The sequence below is a fragment of the Myotis myotis genome, unplaced genomic scaffold (genome assembly GCF_014108235.1).
Source record: "Myotis myotis isolate mMyoMyo1 unplaced genomic scaffold, mMyoMyo1.p scaffold_m19_p_10, whole genome shotgun sequence".
Taxonomy (NCBI): domain Eukaryota; kingdom Metazoa; phylum Chordata; class Mammalia; order Chiroptera; family Vespertilionidae; genus Myotis; species Myotis myotis.
The window spans coordinates 67,005,011-67,020,621 of record NW_023416314.1 but is presented as its reverse complement, the minus strand read 5'-3'; the positions used below and the strand labels follow the sequence as shown (position 1 = coordinate 67,020,621).

Genomic DNA, 15,611 nt, shown 5'->3' with positions numbered 1-15,611 from the left:
TACATCAGTGGTTCTCAACCTTCCTAATGCCGCGACCCTTTAATACAGTTCCTCATGTTGTGGTGACTTCCAACCATAAGATTATTTTCATTGCTACTGTAAACAATATGTAATTATATATGTGTTTTCCTATGGTCTTAGGCGACCCCTGTGAAAGGGTGGTTCAACCCCCAAAGGGGTCGCGACCCACAGGTTGAGAACCGCTGGTTTATATCCATAAATGTACAGATTATTAAGCACTTACTATATTTCATGGGGTTTAAGTTCGTAATCTCCGTTACTCCTCATAGCCAAGTACTATTCCCAATGTACAGATGAGGAAGCTGAGGCACCCAGAGATCAAAGCGACCGACCGCCACCAGGTGTTAGTGCTGGAAGGAGCCTCGGGAAGACCTGTGACCCTGCGGGCCCCAGTTGGCCCCTGCCTTGGGGAAGGAGGGTGGATGATGGTGGTTACACTGGTCTTTCCTTTGTGACTTCCTCCCAAACCTGTCCTCCCAGGAGGTGGGGTGGACTATCTATTCGCTTGTCCTCATGGCCCTGACCTGCTGACCTCTTCCTCCAGCTGATTTCTTCATGTTAGTTTAACATTAACCCAGAGGGGTCAGGAGGAGCCTGAGAGTCCCGGGAGCGGACACACTATGCCGCACGTCCGAGGGCCGTGGCCACCTGGCTGCCTGGCCGTGGTGGCTCTGTTTAGCCTTGTGCACAGCCAGCATGGTAAGGAGGGCTTGGAAGCTGGGACAGGCTGGGGGGCTAGGAGATGGGCCCATGGGCGGGGGTCCCCTTACTCGACAGAGAACCCAGAGCTGGCCTCCAGGTGGGCTTCAGCCCACAGTATCCAGCTTAGGGAAGGAGTCTGGTGCTCAGGGCTGGCTGGATGGGACTACCTCTCTCTTGCAATATGGCAAGCGGGCTGGGGGTGACCCATTAAAGGAGCGGAGGCCATCCCAGACCTCTGCTTTCGGGAGCCACCAGGGTAGGCCAGGCTTGCTTCCTGCCCTCGCGATGGGCTTCTTCAGGCCACTGTCCCACCCCTCCTACTGCAGTGTTCCTGGCCCCTCAGCAAGCACTGTCGCTGCTCCAGCGGGCCCGACGTGCCAACAGCGGCTTCATGGAGGAGTTGCGTAGTGGCAACCTGGAGCGGGAGTGCCTGGAGGAGCAGTGCAGCTACGAGGAGGCCTTCGAGGCCCTGGAGTCTTCCACAGCCACGGTGAGGGCTGGGGGCTCTCCCAGCGGGCCCACCTCTAGGACCACAAATAAGGGGAACAGGGAGCTCACGGTCTTTGCTGATAATCTCATCTCCGGACCCCGTTTCACTGGGCTGCCAAGATGAGCAGCCCTTTGCTTGGAGGCCAGACACCAGGTCCCAGGGCCCGGAGAGGCTCCAGGACCTCAGGGGCCTCTCAGCTCTCAGACATATGACCATGTCGGGACCTCTGGAGCCCCAGGCCCCCGTGGCCTCTCAGCTTTGGCTTTTCTGCTACCTCTGCCACCTTGAGGTATGGGACTCTGGTGAGGCTGGGAGCCCTGGCAACCTTTCCCTTCCTTGGGGCTCTGCCTGGGCCTCACGCCCCCTCTCCTCCTGTCCACCCACCCAGGGCAATCCCCTCCTGTCTTTGTTGGGGTGAGGGAGCGCCCCTCTCCTCAAATACCCTTCTCATTGGACTTGGGCTTTTGGAAACAAAAGTAGGGCACTCTGCCATAGACCTCCCAGAGCCTCCCCTGTGTGACCAGGGTAAGAGGAAAAGGAAAGTATAACGAGACATAACATTTACTAAGAAACAAAACAAAAAGGGTCCTGCCACAGCCTCACACTCAGCCCTTGTTTTGCAGGATGCGTTCTGGGTCAAGTACACAGGTGAGCACTGGGAAAGGCCTGCTTCAGGGAGGGCATGCTGGGCCCCCGTTAGAGCGTATTCTGCTCTAGAGACTCTGGTCCATCAGTTCATCCACCCCCTGCCTCTTTCCTTCCGGGCATCTGTTGTCCATCTCTCTGTTTCTGAATGTTGTCCTGCCCTTGACTTAAGCCCATCCTGTCCCTACCCTAATACCAAAGGTGTTTCTGGGTCTCTTCCAGCTTGTGACTCGGTGAAGAAATCTCGAGAAACGCTCGTTAAATGCCTGGAAGGTGAGGACCTGACATGGGGGTGGCGGGACCGGATGCCAGGGGGGGCCAGCCTGGGAGAAGAGCAGAGTAGGGGTGGGTTAGGAGGTGGCCCAGCGGCGCAGCCCCTAGCACCTGACACTCCCTTTCCATTCCTGCGATCAAAGATGTATCATTGTGCCTGGCTCTGTGCCTGGTAGTCAATATGATGATTAATATTGGAGAAACGAGCAAATGAATGGATAATGAATTAACCTTTAAGGCCTCGCTCTCATCAGGGCTCCTCTTTCCCATGTCTCCAGGACAGAGCTTTAATGAGGTCACATTCATTCTCCAAAACCTGGAGTGGCTCCCCAGTTGCTTCCACAACAAAGCACCAGCTTCTTAGCCTGGCGAAGTTTGCAGGGTCTAGCCTTCACCTCCCCTCTAGCCTTATCTCCCATCACACCAACCATGACCCAGACCCCAGCAGCACTTCTTTGAACATGCCAAGATGGTTCGACTTCCTGGCCCTGGCTCACATTATCGTCTTCCCCTGGAGCAGTCATTACAGCCTGCTGACAACATCCCTGTCCTTTGAGGATTAGTTTAAATGCCATCACCTTGCGAAGCCTTATAATACACTATTAGTGTGACAATAGGCTCCATAACGTGGAACTCTAATTACTGGCCACCCTTCAGTGGTTAAATAACTTAATCAACAGACATGTGATGTGCCAGGCACTGTGTCGAGTGATGGGGGTTTTAAGAGATCAAGGAGCTCACAGTTTCACAGAAAAACAAAAACACGAAACATCCAGGTGATTGCTGGGAAAGTTCTGTTGCAGGTGCCGAGGGAACGTCGGAAGAAGGAGGCTTTAGTTTGTCAACAAACTCAGGGACAGCTCCCTAGAAGAAGTAGAGTCCTACCTGGATTTGTGGGATACACTGATGAGTGTATATCAAGGCAAAGGAAAGGGCCTGTGCTAAGGCCCTGGGGCACGAGGAGCTAAGCTAACAAGGCAGGAACCCAGGGCCTGCCTGGGCCTTGTTCCTGTGTTCATCCTGCTGGCCACGAGGAGACACTGCAGATAATCAGCTCCACGAGGCCAGGGGCCTGCCTACACTAGGACTGACTTGTTCATCACGGTGTCCTTAGTACCTGGCACAGTGCCTGTCGGAGGGTTGCCACATGGTGGGCACCAGTAAATATTTGGTGACTCCTGTTAAATGGATTGGACAACTGCTGAGTGCAGAGGAGGTGCTGAGTAAATTCAGGTTAAGGGTTGTGAGCCGGGAGCTCGGAGGGGTGGATAGCCAAGCTTTGCTAAGTGACGGGGGGACAAATCCTGCAGGTAACTGTGCCGAAGGTCTGGGTATGAACTACCGAGGGAATGTGAGCTCCACCCGGTCAGGCATCGAGTGCCAGCTATGGCGGAGTCGCTACCCTCATAAGCCGGAGTGAGTGACGGGCAGTCCTGTCTGCCAGTGGGCTGGGAATGGGGAGCCAGGAGACGGGGTGGGAGTAGGGGGGAGACACGGCCTCTAGCTGAGCAATTTCCTTTTCCAGAATCAACTCCACCACCCACCCTGAAGCAGACCTGCAGGAGAATTTCTGCCGCAACCCAGATGGCAGTACCACGGGGCCTTGGTGCTACACTTCCGACCCCACTGTGCGGAGGGAGGAGTGCAGTGTCCCTGTCTGTGGTGAGCTGGGCCATTGGGTGGAACATGGCCAGGCAAGGGGTCTCCATGGGGCCAGGGGCCGTTGGTCAGGGAAGTCAGGAGACCAGAGAGAGTGGGCTTCCAGCCTCCGCCCTCCCTCCCATCCTCACTTCCGTACGACCCAGGCTGCAGCTCATCCAGATACGCCTTCCTTCCTGCTCGCGACACTGTTCCCTCCAGCAAGGCCTCCCCGGCCGTTTCGGTCCACGTGCCCTTTTCTGAGCACCTCAGAGCATTATTATTTCCCGCCAGGCAGCAGTTAGCTACCGTCACAATAATGCTGCAGGACCCACAAAATCACCACCACCACAAAAGCTCAGGGGCATACACCAACAAGCATTCACTTCTTACGTGTCTGAGGGTGGGCTGGGTGGCGCTGCTCCTGTGTCTGTGGGTCCGTGGTGTAGCCTGGGCTCGGCTGGTAGCTCTGCTTCAGAGCCTGGCTTCTGCGTGGGTTAGGCGCAGGTCCGCTCTGCACATACTCATTCTGGGGCAGAAGCCAAAGGCATCGTCTTCCTTTGGTGATGGCAGAGTACAAAACTCAGCAGGAATACACACTGTGTCTGTCTTCAGGCCGAGGCTTAGAACCGGCACCGTCGGTTCTGCCCACGTGCCATTGGCCAGTGCAACCACAAGGTCAAGGTCAAGAGGTGGAGAAAGCATGCTGACACTGACCCATTGCCCTGTGTAGACATCTGTAGTCCTCCCAGCTGTATTTCCCGTGTGCCCCTAAGAGAACACAGAATCCTTTAAAAACTCCAAGCAGTCACTATCAATAGATTACAGGTAGCCCTGCGATAGTGACAGGAGGTGAAACCTAGTTACTATCTCGGGCTTGTGATGCACCAGACACGTCCACATTTATTTTGTTTAAATCTTTCAACAACCCTGCGAGAACAACATCAGTCAGTACCCCTTTCAGAGGCAAGCACATCGCAGCTCAGGGAGGCGTTACCTGAGGTCTTGCAGGAGGAAGGCTCAAGGCAGGGATTCAGCTCCGGGCTGTCTGGCTCCCCCTGTATGACCCACCCTCTCTGCTCCCTTCCTCCTCACCCACCAGGCCAAGATCGCTTCACTGTGGAGCTGACCCCGCGCTCCAGAGTCTCCACAGCGAGTCTGTCACCTCCAGCTGACCAGTGTGTCCCTGAGCGTGGCCAGCATTACCAGGGTCGCCTGGCGGTGACCGTGCAGGGGTCCCCCTGCCTGCCCTGGGCCAGCGTGCAGGCCAAGGCCCGGGGCAAGGACCAGAACTTCAACCCGCCTGTGCCGCTGGTGGAGAACTTCTGTCGCAACCCAGACGGGGACCAGGAGGGCGCGTGGTGCTACGTGGGCGGCGGGAAGCCCGGTGACTACGAGTACTGCGGCCTGAACTACTGTGGTGAGAGGGCAGGGCTGGGGCCTGAGAGGGCACGAAACCTGGAGGGACTAACAGGACAGCCTTCCCTAATTTACGGTTACCACGTGCGCACGCGAATGCGCTCATTGCAGCCTTCCGCTGCCCAGGTGGGACTAGGTTTTATCCCCATTTCACCGCTGAGTATAATGAGGCCCTGAGGTTCTAGGAGGTGGGTGAGCAGTGGCCGGGTCCTGACCCAGCCGGTGCCCGGGTCTCTGCAGAGGAGCCGGTGGACGAGGTGACGGTCGATGGGCAGAGCCAGGACCTGGAAGCGGCCATCGATGGGCGCACCACCGAGGAGAAGTTCCAGCCCTTCTTCAATGAGAAGACCTTCGGGGCTGGGGAGGCAGGTGAGGCTGCCAGAAGTGGGGGCAGGTGGGGGCGTGGTCGTGGGGCAGGGCCTGCGCTCGGGCCCTCACCACCTGGCTTTGCTCGCAGACTGTGGGCTGCGGCCTCTGTTTGAGAACAAGTCGCGGGCGGACCAGACGGAGCACGAGCTGCTGGAGTCCTACATCGGCGCGCGCATCGTGGAGGGTTGGGACGCGGAGAAAGGCCTGGCGCCCTGGTGGGTCCCCAAGCCCAGCTGCCTTCACTGGGCTGCAGCCCCCACCTCTGCCCCCGGCCCTGGAGGGCGTCTCTCCCCCTATAGGCTTCGTGGGTAATGAGCGCCAAGCACCTCGCTGAGTCCCAACAATCTTTTGAGATGGGCTATATTAGTTCTCATAAGCAGGGGGCATGGCTGAGGCCCAGGGCGTTTCAGTGGCGTTGCTGATGGACAGTCCGGGACCAGGAGAACTGGGGTCAGTCCACAGCAGGGCCTGACCCGGAGCCGGGCTCAGCTGCACAACTCTGGCCGGGAGGGAGCTGGAGAGGGGTGCTCAAGGCAGGACGCTGCCCCTCACTGTCACATGGATGGCCCTGGCCCCAAAGGTGACCAGGTCAAGCTGGGGCCTGGGCCCAGCAGGCAGTTCTGTCCAGTTCTTAAAAATGGGACTTTGTACTTCTGGGGGCAGTGGGCGGGGGCAGGGGGGGGGCGGGGGAGCAGCTCCCTGGCTCTCATGCTCCCTGTTCTCCCTCACAGGCAGGTGATGCTTTTCCGGAAGAGTCCCCAGGAGCTGCTGTGCGGGGCCAGCCTCATCAGTGACCGCTGGGTCCTCACTGCTGCCCACTGTCTCCTGTACCCGCCTTGGGACAAGAACTTCACTGCGGATGACCTTCTGGTGCGCATTGGCAAGCATTCCCGCACCAGGTACAGAACTGGGGCACAGGGGTCTGGCGGGGGTCCCGGCCCTCCAGCGTGATGGTGAGGGGCTCTGGTGCCTGGGACACACGGGGCATATCTGTTCACCTCCTGCTGTGGAAAACAGTCTGCGCCGCAGAGTCTGTCCTGCCACATCCTGATAGGCTGGGAGCTGGGGTCAGAGGAACTAAGGCTTTGCAAAGAGCAAAATCCTGGCCTGTCTCCAGACGCCAGGACATGGCCCAGGTGTGACCTTGAAGAGAGGCTCTCTGGACCAGAGCCTGCCGCCTGCCTCCCTCCCCATAAGCCCTGTGCAGCTCCGCCCGCTGGTCCCCCTGACTCTCAGACCTTGAGGGCAGGCAGTTTCCTTCCTCCGGGAACCGCTGCCTCCGAGTGGCTTATGGCTTCTCCGTTTCTCTGTTGGGGTCTGCGCAGGTATGAGCGAGGCATCGAAAAGATCTCCATGCTGGAGAAGGTCTACATCCACCCCAGGTACAACTGGAGGGATATGCTGGACCGCGACATCGCCCTGCTGAAGCTCAAGAGGCCCATCACCTTCAGCAACTACATCCACCCCGTGTGCCTGCCGGACAAGCAGACGGCAGCCAGGTGGGGCCGCCAGGGGGCCGTTCGCTGAGAAGTCTGGGCTTGGCTCTGGGCCTGACTGACCCTGGTAGGCCTGGCAGAAGGGCCTTCCTTTTTCCAGGCCTCAGTTCTCTGAACAAACCTGAAAGTTCTTTGCGCACTGGTGTTTGAGATTCAGGTCTCTAAGGGATGGTGTTGGGGCCAGAGGCTACTGGAGGGTCGGTTCTCACCAGGTCCCTCTGCCTTCCCCAAAGGTTGCTCCAGGCTGGATACAAAGGGCGGGTGACGGGCTGGGGCAACCTGAAGGAGACGTGGGTAGCCAGTCCTTCCGAGGTGCAGCCCAGCGTCCTGCAGGTGGTGAACCTGCCCATCGTGGAGCGACCGGTCTGCAAGGCCTCCACCCGCATCCGCATCACCGACAACATGTTCTGTGCTGGCAAGTCGCCCGGGTGTGGCTCGGCGGGAGGGAACGGCGGGGCCTCAGGTTGGGGGAACGGACACATGTTAGGAGCACAGACCTGTTCAAGCCCTGGCGCCAGCCACGCAAAGCCGTATGACTGGGCAAAGCTGCTTAACCTCTTGCAGATTCAGGCTCTTCCTCTATAAATGGAGATAAAAGCCTCTATTCGAGAAGGCTGTGTGAGGGGTTCAGTGAGGTGGAGTGCTGGTCGCTGGTTGAGTTGTCAGGATGTGTTGGCCCAGAGAGCAGCAGAGATCTTGGGGGTGGAGGGAAGCCATTGATGTGTTCCGTCATTAAACAGATATTTATCGAGTGCCTACTATGAGCCATGAAGTATTCCAGAGTATACAACAAGGACTCAGACAGTGCACTTGTCTTCAGAGAGCTTTCCTAGAAGGAGGGAGTGTCAGAAAACAGATTTAGAGTAGCAATCCCTGCTGGGAAGAAACAGGAAGCAGAGTAAAGTAGGGGAGAGAGAGAGATGGGGACAGGAGTGCTTTTCTAAATAGAGTGGCTGGAGAAGGTCTCTCTGAAGTGACATTTGGGCAGAGACCAGAAGTGAAGGAGTGAATCAGTCTAGGGAAGTTTACTGCAGGCTGAGGCGACAGCAGGGGCCAAGGCCCTGAGGTGGAAGCAGGCTTGGTGTGTCTGAGTGGGAGGCCTGAGCGGCCGGAGTTCAGCAGGAGATGAGGGAAGATTGGTGGGCAGGCAGAGATGGGCATTTCCATTAGGGTCCGGAAGGACTTTGGCTTTTATTGAGATAAGAAGTGATTGGAGGGTTTGGGGCAGGTGAATAAATGGTCTAACTTAAAATTTTTGTTTTTAAATGTTAGTGTAATTTCTTTCAGACTCACAGAAAACTTTGCAAAAATAATACAAAGAATTTCTGTATATCACCATTGAGATTCTGCCACCCCCACTTTGCCCAACACGCATACACACACTGTTTGAGAGGAAATTGTGCATATGGTGATTTTTTTACCCCTCTAATTGAGTATTTCCAAAAAAAAAAAAAAAAAAGGATGCTCTCTTACATAACCACAGTATAATTACTAAATCAGAAAATTATAATGATAAAGTACCATTATCTAATCTGTAGACATTATTCAAATGTTTTCTATGTCCTACTTGCTAATGTATTTTTATAGTAAAAGACAAAAGTGTTTCTCTCCTCTGGGATCCAATCCAGGGTTACTCTCTGTGTTTAGTTGTCAGGCTTTGTCTCCCATGACCTTGACATATCTGGTGAGGACAGGCCTGTGACTGTAGACAGGCCCTCCGTTGCGTTTGTCTCGGGTTTCTTCGTGATCAGATTCAGGCTAAGTGATGTTGAGTCCTCCGTGCATCCCTGTGGCAGGCGTGCAATGTCTGTATGTCTCATAACTGGTGAGATTAACTCTGACCTCTTGGTTAAGGTGGTGTCTGCCTCAGCCAGGTTTCTCGCTGTCAAGTTCTGTTTTTCTCTTTGTAATTAATAAATAGCTTGTGGGGAGAAACTTTGATACTGTCTATCCTGTTTCTCACCAAATTATTCTCCCAAACTATGGTGGCTGCCAAATGGTGATTTTTCTAATTCTGTCATTTCTGCAATTATTATTTTGTGGTAGAGACGACCTTTGCTCTAACTGGTTTGGCTCAGCGGGTAGAGCGTCGGCCTTCAGACTGAAGGGTCCCAGGTTCGATTATGGTCAAGGGCATGTACCTGGGTTGCGGGCATATCCCCAGTGGGGAGTGTACAGGAGGCAACTGATCGATGTTTCTCTCTCATCCGTGTTTCTAACTATCTCTATCCCTTTCCCTTCCTCTCTGTAAAAAAATCAATAATAAAATAAATATATATATTTAAAAAGATTAAGTATAAAAAAAGAAAAAAGAAACATTGATGTGAGAGAGAAACATTGTCAGTTGCCTCCTGGGGATTGAATCTGTAGGGGAGGATCCTCCAACCAACTGAGCCACCAGCCAGGGCCCACTTTGTTAGTTTTTTAACCTTTATAACTTTTTGCCACGCAATTAAAATTTTTATGTAGTCAAATTTCTTAACAAAGTTAGGAAAAAACTTTGCTTATGCTCAGGTTGTAGAGAAATTCCCATGGTTTCTTGTAGTACTTGGTTCATTTTTCTACACTTAGATCTGAGTCTTTGGACTTTATGCTGTGTATGATGCAAGGTATGGATCGAATTCATCCTTTTCCAAATGCTTCAGCAGCTGTCCACACCATTTATTAAAAATTGTATCTTTGAAATCACCTTTGTCACATACTAGATTTCTATGTGCTTAAGTCTGTTTCTATTTGGAGACATTCAATTTGGATCTCCTGATCTTTGTTCATTATATTAAACACCATCTTGTTTTAATTACAGAGGTTTTAGAGTATGTTTTAACATGTGGTAGGGCTTATTGTCTGTCATAGTTTATCTTTTTCAGAGTTTTCCTGGAAATTCTTACGTATTTGTTTTTCCATGTGAACTTTGGTATCAGTCTGTCTAGCTCCATAAAAGGTTTGTCGGTGTTTTTGTTGGGATTATGTTGAATTTATAAATGAATTTAGGGAGAACTGACATCTTTTTGTTGCTGAGTCATTTTATCCAAGGACAAGAAATGTTTCCCCATTTGTCCAGGTCTATACTGTGCCTTTTTATAGTGATGCAGTGTATTATGACTTTTTCTCTTTGACACCTTGTCCCCCTCCCCCCTCTTAATTTTGTTGAGTAAATTAGCTGCTGGTTGCAGAAAATACCAAAAGATACCTAGGAATTTGACTTATTTATTAGGCTTATTGTTTTTCAATTCTGTACCTCATTAGTTTTTGCTTTTACCTTTTCAAAAATTTTCTTATGCTTTTTTAAAAAATTTTTATTCTCTGAGCTTTTTTTTTTTTTTTAATATGTTTTATTGATTTTTTACAGAGAGGAAGGGAGAGGGATAGAGAGTTAGAAACATCAATCAGCTGCCTCCTGCACACCTCCTACTGGGGATGTGCCCGCAACCAAGGTACATGCCCTCGGCCGGAATCGAACCTGGGACCTTTCAGTCCGCAGGCCGACGCTCTATCCACTGAGCCAAACCGATTAGGGCTCTTTTGAGCTTTTTGAACTGACAATTTGGTTACTTAGAAAATATCTTTATTGGTTTCAGAGAGGAAGGAGAGGAAGAGATATAGAAACATCAATGATGAGAGAGACTAATTGGTTGGCTGCCTCCTGCACGCCCCCCCCTGGGGAACTGAGCCTGAAACCAGGGCATGTGCCCTGACTGGGGATCGAAGCATGGCCTACTGGTTCATAGGGTGATAATCAACCACTGAAGAGGAAGGAAGAGGGAGAGAGAGAGAGAGAAACATCCATGATGAGAGAGAATCATGAATCAGCTACCTCCTGCAAGTCCCTCACTGGGTGATGGAGCCCACAACCCGGGCATGTGCCCTTGACCAGAATTGAACCTGGGACCTTTCAGTTCCCAGGCTGAGGCTCTATCCACTGAGCCAAACCAGCTAGGGCTGGTTAATTTACTTTTGATTTTAATTTTTATTGAGTGCATTTCTCTTTATAAAAAACACTAGTGTTACTATTTTTTTAGAATAATAAGTTATCTCTAATTTCAATGTGTATTTTTTTTCACCTAAGGTGTTTAATAGGTGTTTTTAAAAATTCCAGATGGGAGGGGCCTTTTATATTTTCACTTTAATAATTTTGAGTTTTACTGCATTATGAGAATATTGTTTGTAATATTTCTCTACCTTATGGAACTGATTTTTTTTTTGAGACAGAGCTGTTGGAATAATTTCTGTGAGTGGTTCATGTGTGATTGAGGAGTATAGGTGTGTTCTTTATTCAGATATTTGATACATATTCATAAATGTACCTTATTGTTATTTAGATAATTTAAATCCTTATTTATTTTCAGTTCATTTGAACTGTCTTGTACTGACTTTGGTGTGTTAAATTTTATTATAGATGTATTTGTCTTCTTGCATTGCTTATAGGTTGTTTTTTTTTACTTTATAAATGTGGTTGCTGTGTTTTGTGCAGATATTCATAATTGTTATTTATTCATTGTATGTAAATTATGGCTTTTAGCTTTAAATGTGTCCTTTTTTATTTTCAATATTAGGATTACTATCCCTGCTCTTTTTGTTTCCATTGGCCTGATATACTGTTGCCCATCTTTAATTTTAGCCTTTATGAATCACTTTGTTATATATAGCATAGTTGAGTCTTGCTTTGAGTCAAATGAAAATCTTTGTTTTGTATTGAGTTAAGCCCATTCATTCATATATATATATATATATATATATATATATGATTGAATTAGCATTACTTAATTATTTTATAATATTTACATGTATTGTGCTTCATTTGCTGTGTTTTCTCCTATGTGATCTTTTAAGAAAATATATGTTTAGGAAGGTTTACATTTTTGTTCTACTGATCATCTTTGGACTTACACCTTTTTGAAATGCCCTTAGTTCCTTTTCTTTTCTTTTTTTTAAGAATGCCATTTATTTTATTTTTTAATATGTTTTTGTTTATTTCAGAGAGGAAGGGAGAGGGAGAGAGAAACATCAATGAGAGAGAATCATTGATCAGTTGCCTCCTGCACACCCCCCATGTCCCCTACTGGGGATGGAGCATCAAGCCTGCAACCTGGGCATGTGCCCTTGATCGGAATTGAACCTGGGACCCTTCAGTCCACAGGCCAATGCTCTATCCACTGAGCCAAACCGGCTGGGCTCCTTTTCTTATATAACTTAATTGTAACTCCCACCCACTGGCTATCTAACAGTGAGTTTACTTTCCTTTCTCTTCTCTCATTTTGAGCTGCATTTTTTTCTACTTGTCAGAACATTGGTCCTTTTGCTGAAGCACTAATCTCTTGGTTGGATGAAGCTCATCTGCTAGTAGATTCAAGAAGGGTTTTGAGCATAGAACTTCCTGAGCTCTTATATAATTGTTTTTCTGTAGCCTGACAATCAGCGTGGTGGCATATAAAATCTGTGGTTCACAGTTCCCTTCCTTGAATTTTTTGAAAATGATGGCTTTATTGTTTACGTTGTATGTAGTTTTTGAAAAGTCTGATGTCGGTATGATTCTTTGGACCTGGTAAGGTATCTGGTCTTTTTGCTTGGAGGCCTTGAGGGTTTTTTGTCAGAGTTGAGGGTTTCAGGCCAGTGTTGCCTGGTGCTCAGTGGATCTTTCAATATGTACACTCAATGTTTTTATTTCTGTGCAGTTTTTTTTTTATATTGTAAATATTCTTTTTCATTACTTAGTTCTTGAGGGACTCAAATTTCTTCTTTGGTCTGAGTTCCATTTCAACCACTCTTTTGCTTTGCATTTTCCTTATTGTTTTGTCCATTTTTGTTAATCCTCACCCAAGGATATTTTTCCATTGATTTTTAGAGAGTGGAAGGGAGGGGGAGAGAGAGAGAGAAAGAGAAACACTGATGTGAGAGACCCATCATTGGTTGCTTCCCACATGCACCCGGACCAGGGCTGATCAAGCCTTCAACCAAGGTACGTGCCCTTGGCCAGAATCAGACCCGAGACCCTTCAGCCAGCAGTTGACACTTTCTACTGAGCCAAACTAGCCAGGCTGTCCACTTATTTTTAATTTTTGAATTTCTGAGTCAAGGTGTTTTTTCACAGTCCAAAAATTGGAGGAAATTTAATTGTTTTGTTTCATAGGGAGGGTTTTTATTAGCTGAGGTGTTTTAATCCTTATTTTATGTTTCCCTGTAGTATCTTTGAATAGATCTATTTAGTTTCTTTTATTCATTGTGTAGATTTGGGGTTATTTACAAGGGTTTACATTTCAATTGGGTTTATATGTCAATCACACTCACTTCTGTATCCCATCCTCATCACCACTAATTAGATATATTAGGGTTGAAGTTTGGGTGCTCTCTGTATTGTAGTTATGCTGGAGGTGTGGTGTTTTTGTTTGTTTTATATATATACATATTTTATTGATTTCAGAGAGGAAAGGAGGAGAGAGAGAAACATCAGTGAGAGGGAATCATTGGTTGGCTGCCTCCTGCACGCCCCCTACTGGGGATGGAGCCTGAAACCCGGGCATGTGTCCTTGACTGGAATTGAACCCGGGACCCTTCAGTCTGCAGGCCAGTGCTCTATCCAATGAGCCAAACTGGCTAGGGCGAGGTGCAATTTTTGTGTAGTTTCTGTTGTTCCGCATTGTTTGTGGAGGGTATGTGGTGAGGTTTGAATAAAGGCAGCACCACCATTGTCCTCAGCTACCTGTAAGTCTAACATATTTTTTAAGTCCTACCTGATGAGTGGAAAACTGATTGTAGGTGGGCAAAAGCAGAATTAGTTCCGGGGTAGAGGTGCATGTGATGTGACCAGTGTAGAAGTGGTGAGAAATGGTTGGATTTGGGACATAGTGGGATATATTGAGGAAATCGCTGACAAGATTTGTACAATTGGTGTGGGGTGAGAAAATGAAGAGTTAAGGATGATGAGAAGAGGTCAAGTGGACACATCTGGTATGTCTCTAGAAGGGGCTGGAGTATGAGCTATGCTCCTGAGTACTGCTGTTCTCTCTCAAGGTTACAAGCCCGATGAAGGGAAACGAGGGGATGCTTGTGAAGGTGACAGTGGGGGACCCTTTGTCATGAAGGTAAGCTAGCTTCTCTAAGGCCTGCAGCTGGTGGGTAGATCTCCTAGTGGGGTGGGTAAGGAGGGACTCCAGAATTCAGAAGTAGTTACCTGATAGGGCAATGCTGACACTACCGTGGACTTGACAATTAAAAACCTCATGTTTCTTCCTTAGAGCCCCCAAAACAACCGCTGGTATCAAATGGGCATCGTCTCGTGGGGTGAAGGCTGTGACAGGAATGGAAAATATGGCTTCTACACACATGTGTTCCGCCTGAAGAAGTGGATACAGAAGGTCATTGATCGGCCTGAAAGTTAGAGAACCATCCACATTCTAGGCTCCTCACTATTAAGATCACAGAAACCGATCCAGGGAAAGAATTATTTTTGTGGTTTGCTCCTAAAACTTTAGTTCTCAATAAAAGTGACTGTGAGCCTCAATGCTCCCAGTGCTGTTCATGGGCAGCTCAGGTAGAGCCGGTACCATTACCAGATAAGGTGAGAGGGGAGATAGATTCATAAATGTACCTTTTTACTTGTCATTTAAGTCATCTATATCCTTACTTATTTTCAGTTCATTTGATCTGTTGTACATATCGCTGTTCCTGTTGGGTGCATGTGTGACTGAGGGGGAACCAGGCCCTACAGCCCACGACAGGTGTGGTGTGTGTTTCCCCTGGTGTGAAAGCTAATCAGATGGTAACTATCTGGAGGACTGTATTGAGAAGGGCCCTCCCTGAGCAGGATCTTCCCAGCCCAGGGCTGTAACCAGAGCAGGAAGGAGGGATTAAGAATTACAATTTTCCAGTCCTAGCCGGTTTGGCTCAGTGGATAGAGCGTCAGCCTGCAGACTGAACGGTCCCAGGTTCGATTCCAGTCAAGGGCACATGTCCAGGATGCAGGCTCAATCCCCAGTAGGGGGTGTGTAGGAGGCAGCCAATCAATGATTCTCTTTCATCATTGATGTTTCTCTCCCTCCCTCTGAAATAAAAAACAACAACCCATATATAAAAACAATTATAATACTACAAATCTGCTTTTTAAATAAGGGTGCACATCCTCACAAGACTGCTTCCTTTGCAGTATAGCTGTCAGCACTGTGAGCTCTGCATCATTTGGTTTTTCAAATTAGCCTTTCTTTCTAAATATATCCTTCTACTATAGCATCCTCCACCTTCCCTTTAGCAACCCTAAGAGAGAGCGGCAAGTTTCATTTCAGGCAGTGTAGGGGCCACCTGAAAATCATGGCTGGAATCAAGAGGATTTCCACCAACCTTCATTTCTTGAATACCAGTTGAGTAAAAGGTAGTCTGGAAAAGTTCCTTTGAACCTGATGATTGCCCAAAAAGTCTTCCACCTAAATCTAGAACTTCTTAGTACTTAAGAGTGTTTCTGACTATGGAGGAGCCTGTGGAGTTTCTTCCAGAGCTAACTCCTCAGTTCACTGTGTGGTCTTCACCCCGACTGAGTGGGAAACAACTGTTAGTGTAGACGGAGACTC

The 15,611-nt window shown here is 49.2% G+C and overlaps 1 protein-coding gene across 1 annotated transcript; it reads left to right on the top strand.

Annotated features, from left to right (window-relative positions):
• Positions 1–578: 578 nt before the first annotated feature.
• On the top strand, positions 579–14,551 carry F2 (coagulation factor II, thrombin). The gene is made up of 14 exons (XM_036326013.1): positions 579–720; positions 1,050–1,213; positions 1,837–1,861; positions 2,081–2,131; positions 3,442–3,547; positions 3,657–3,793; positions 4,872–5,189; positions 5,429–5,557; positions 5,646–5,772; positions 6,289–6,456; positions 6,883–7,056; positions 7,287–7,468; positions 14,062–14,132; positions 14,286–14,551. The coding sequence occupies exons 1-14, from the start codon at positions 642–644 to the stop codon at positions 14,427–14,429; spliced, it is 1,875 nt and encodes a 624-aa protein (XP_036181906.1). The 5' UTR covers positions 579–641; the 3' UTR covers positions 14,430–14,551.
• Positions 14,552–15,611: the final 1,060 nt, after the last annotated feature.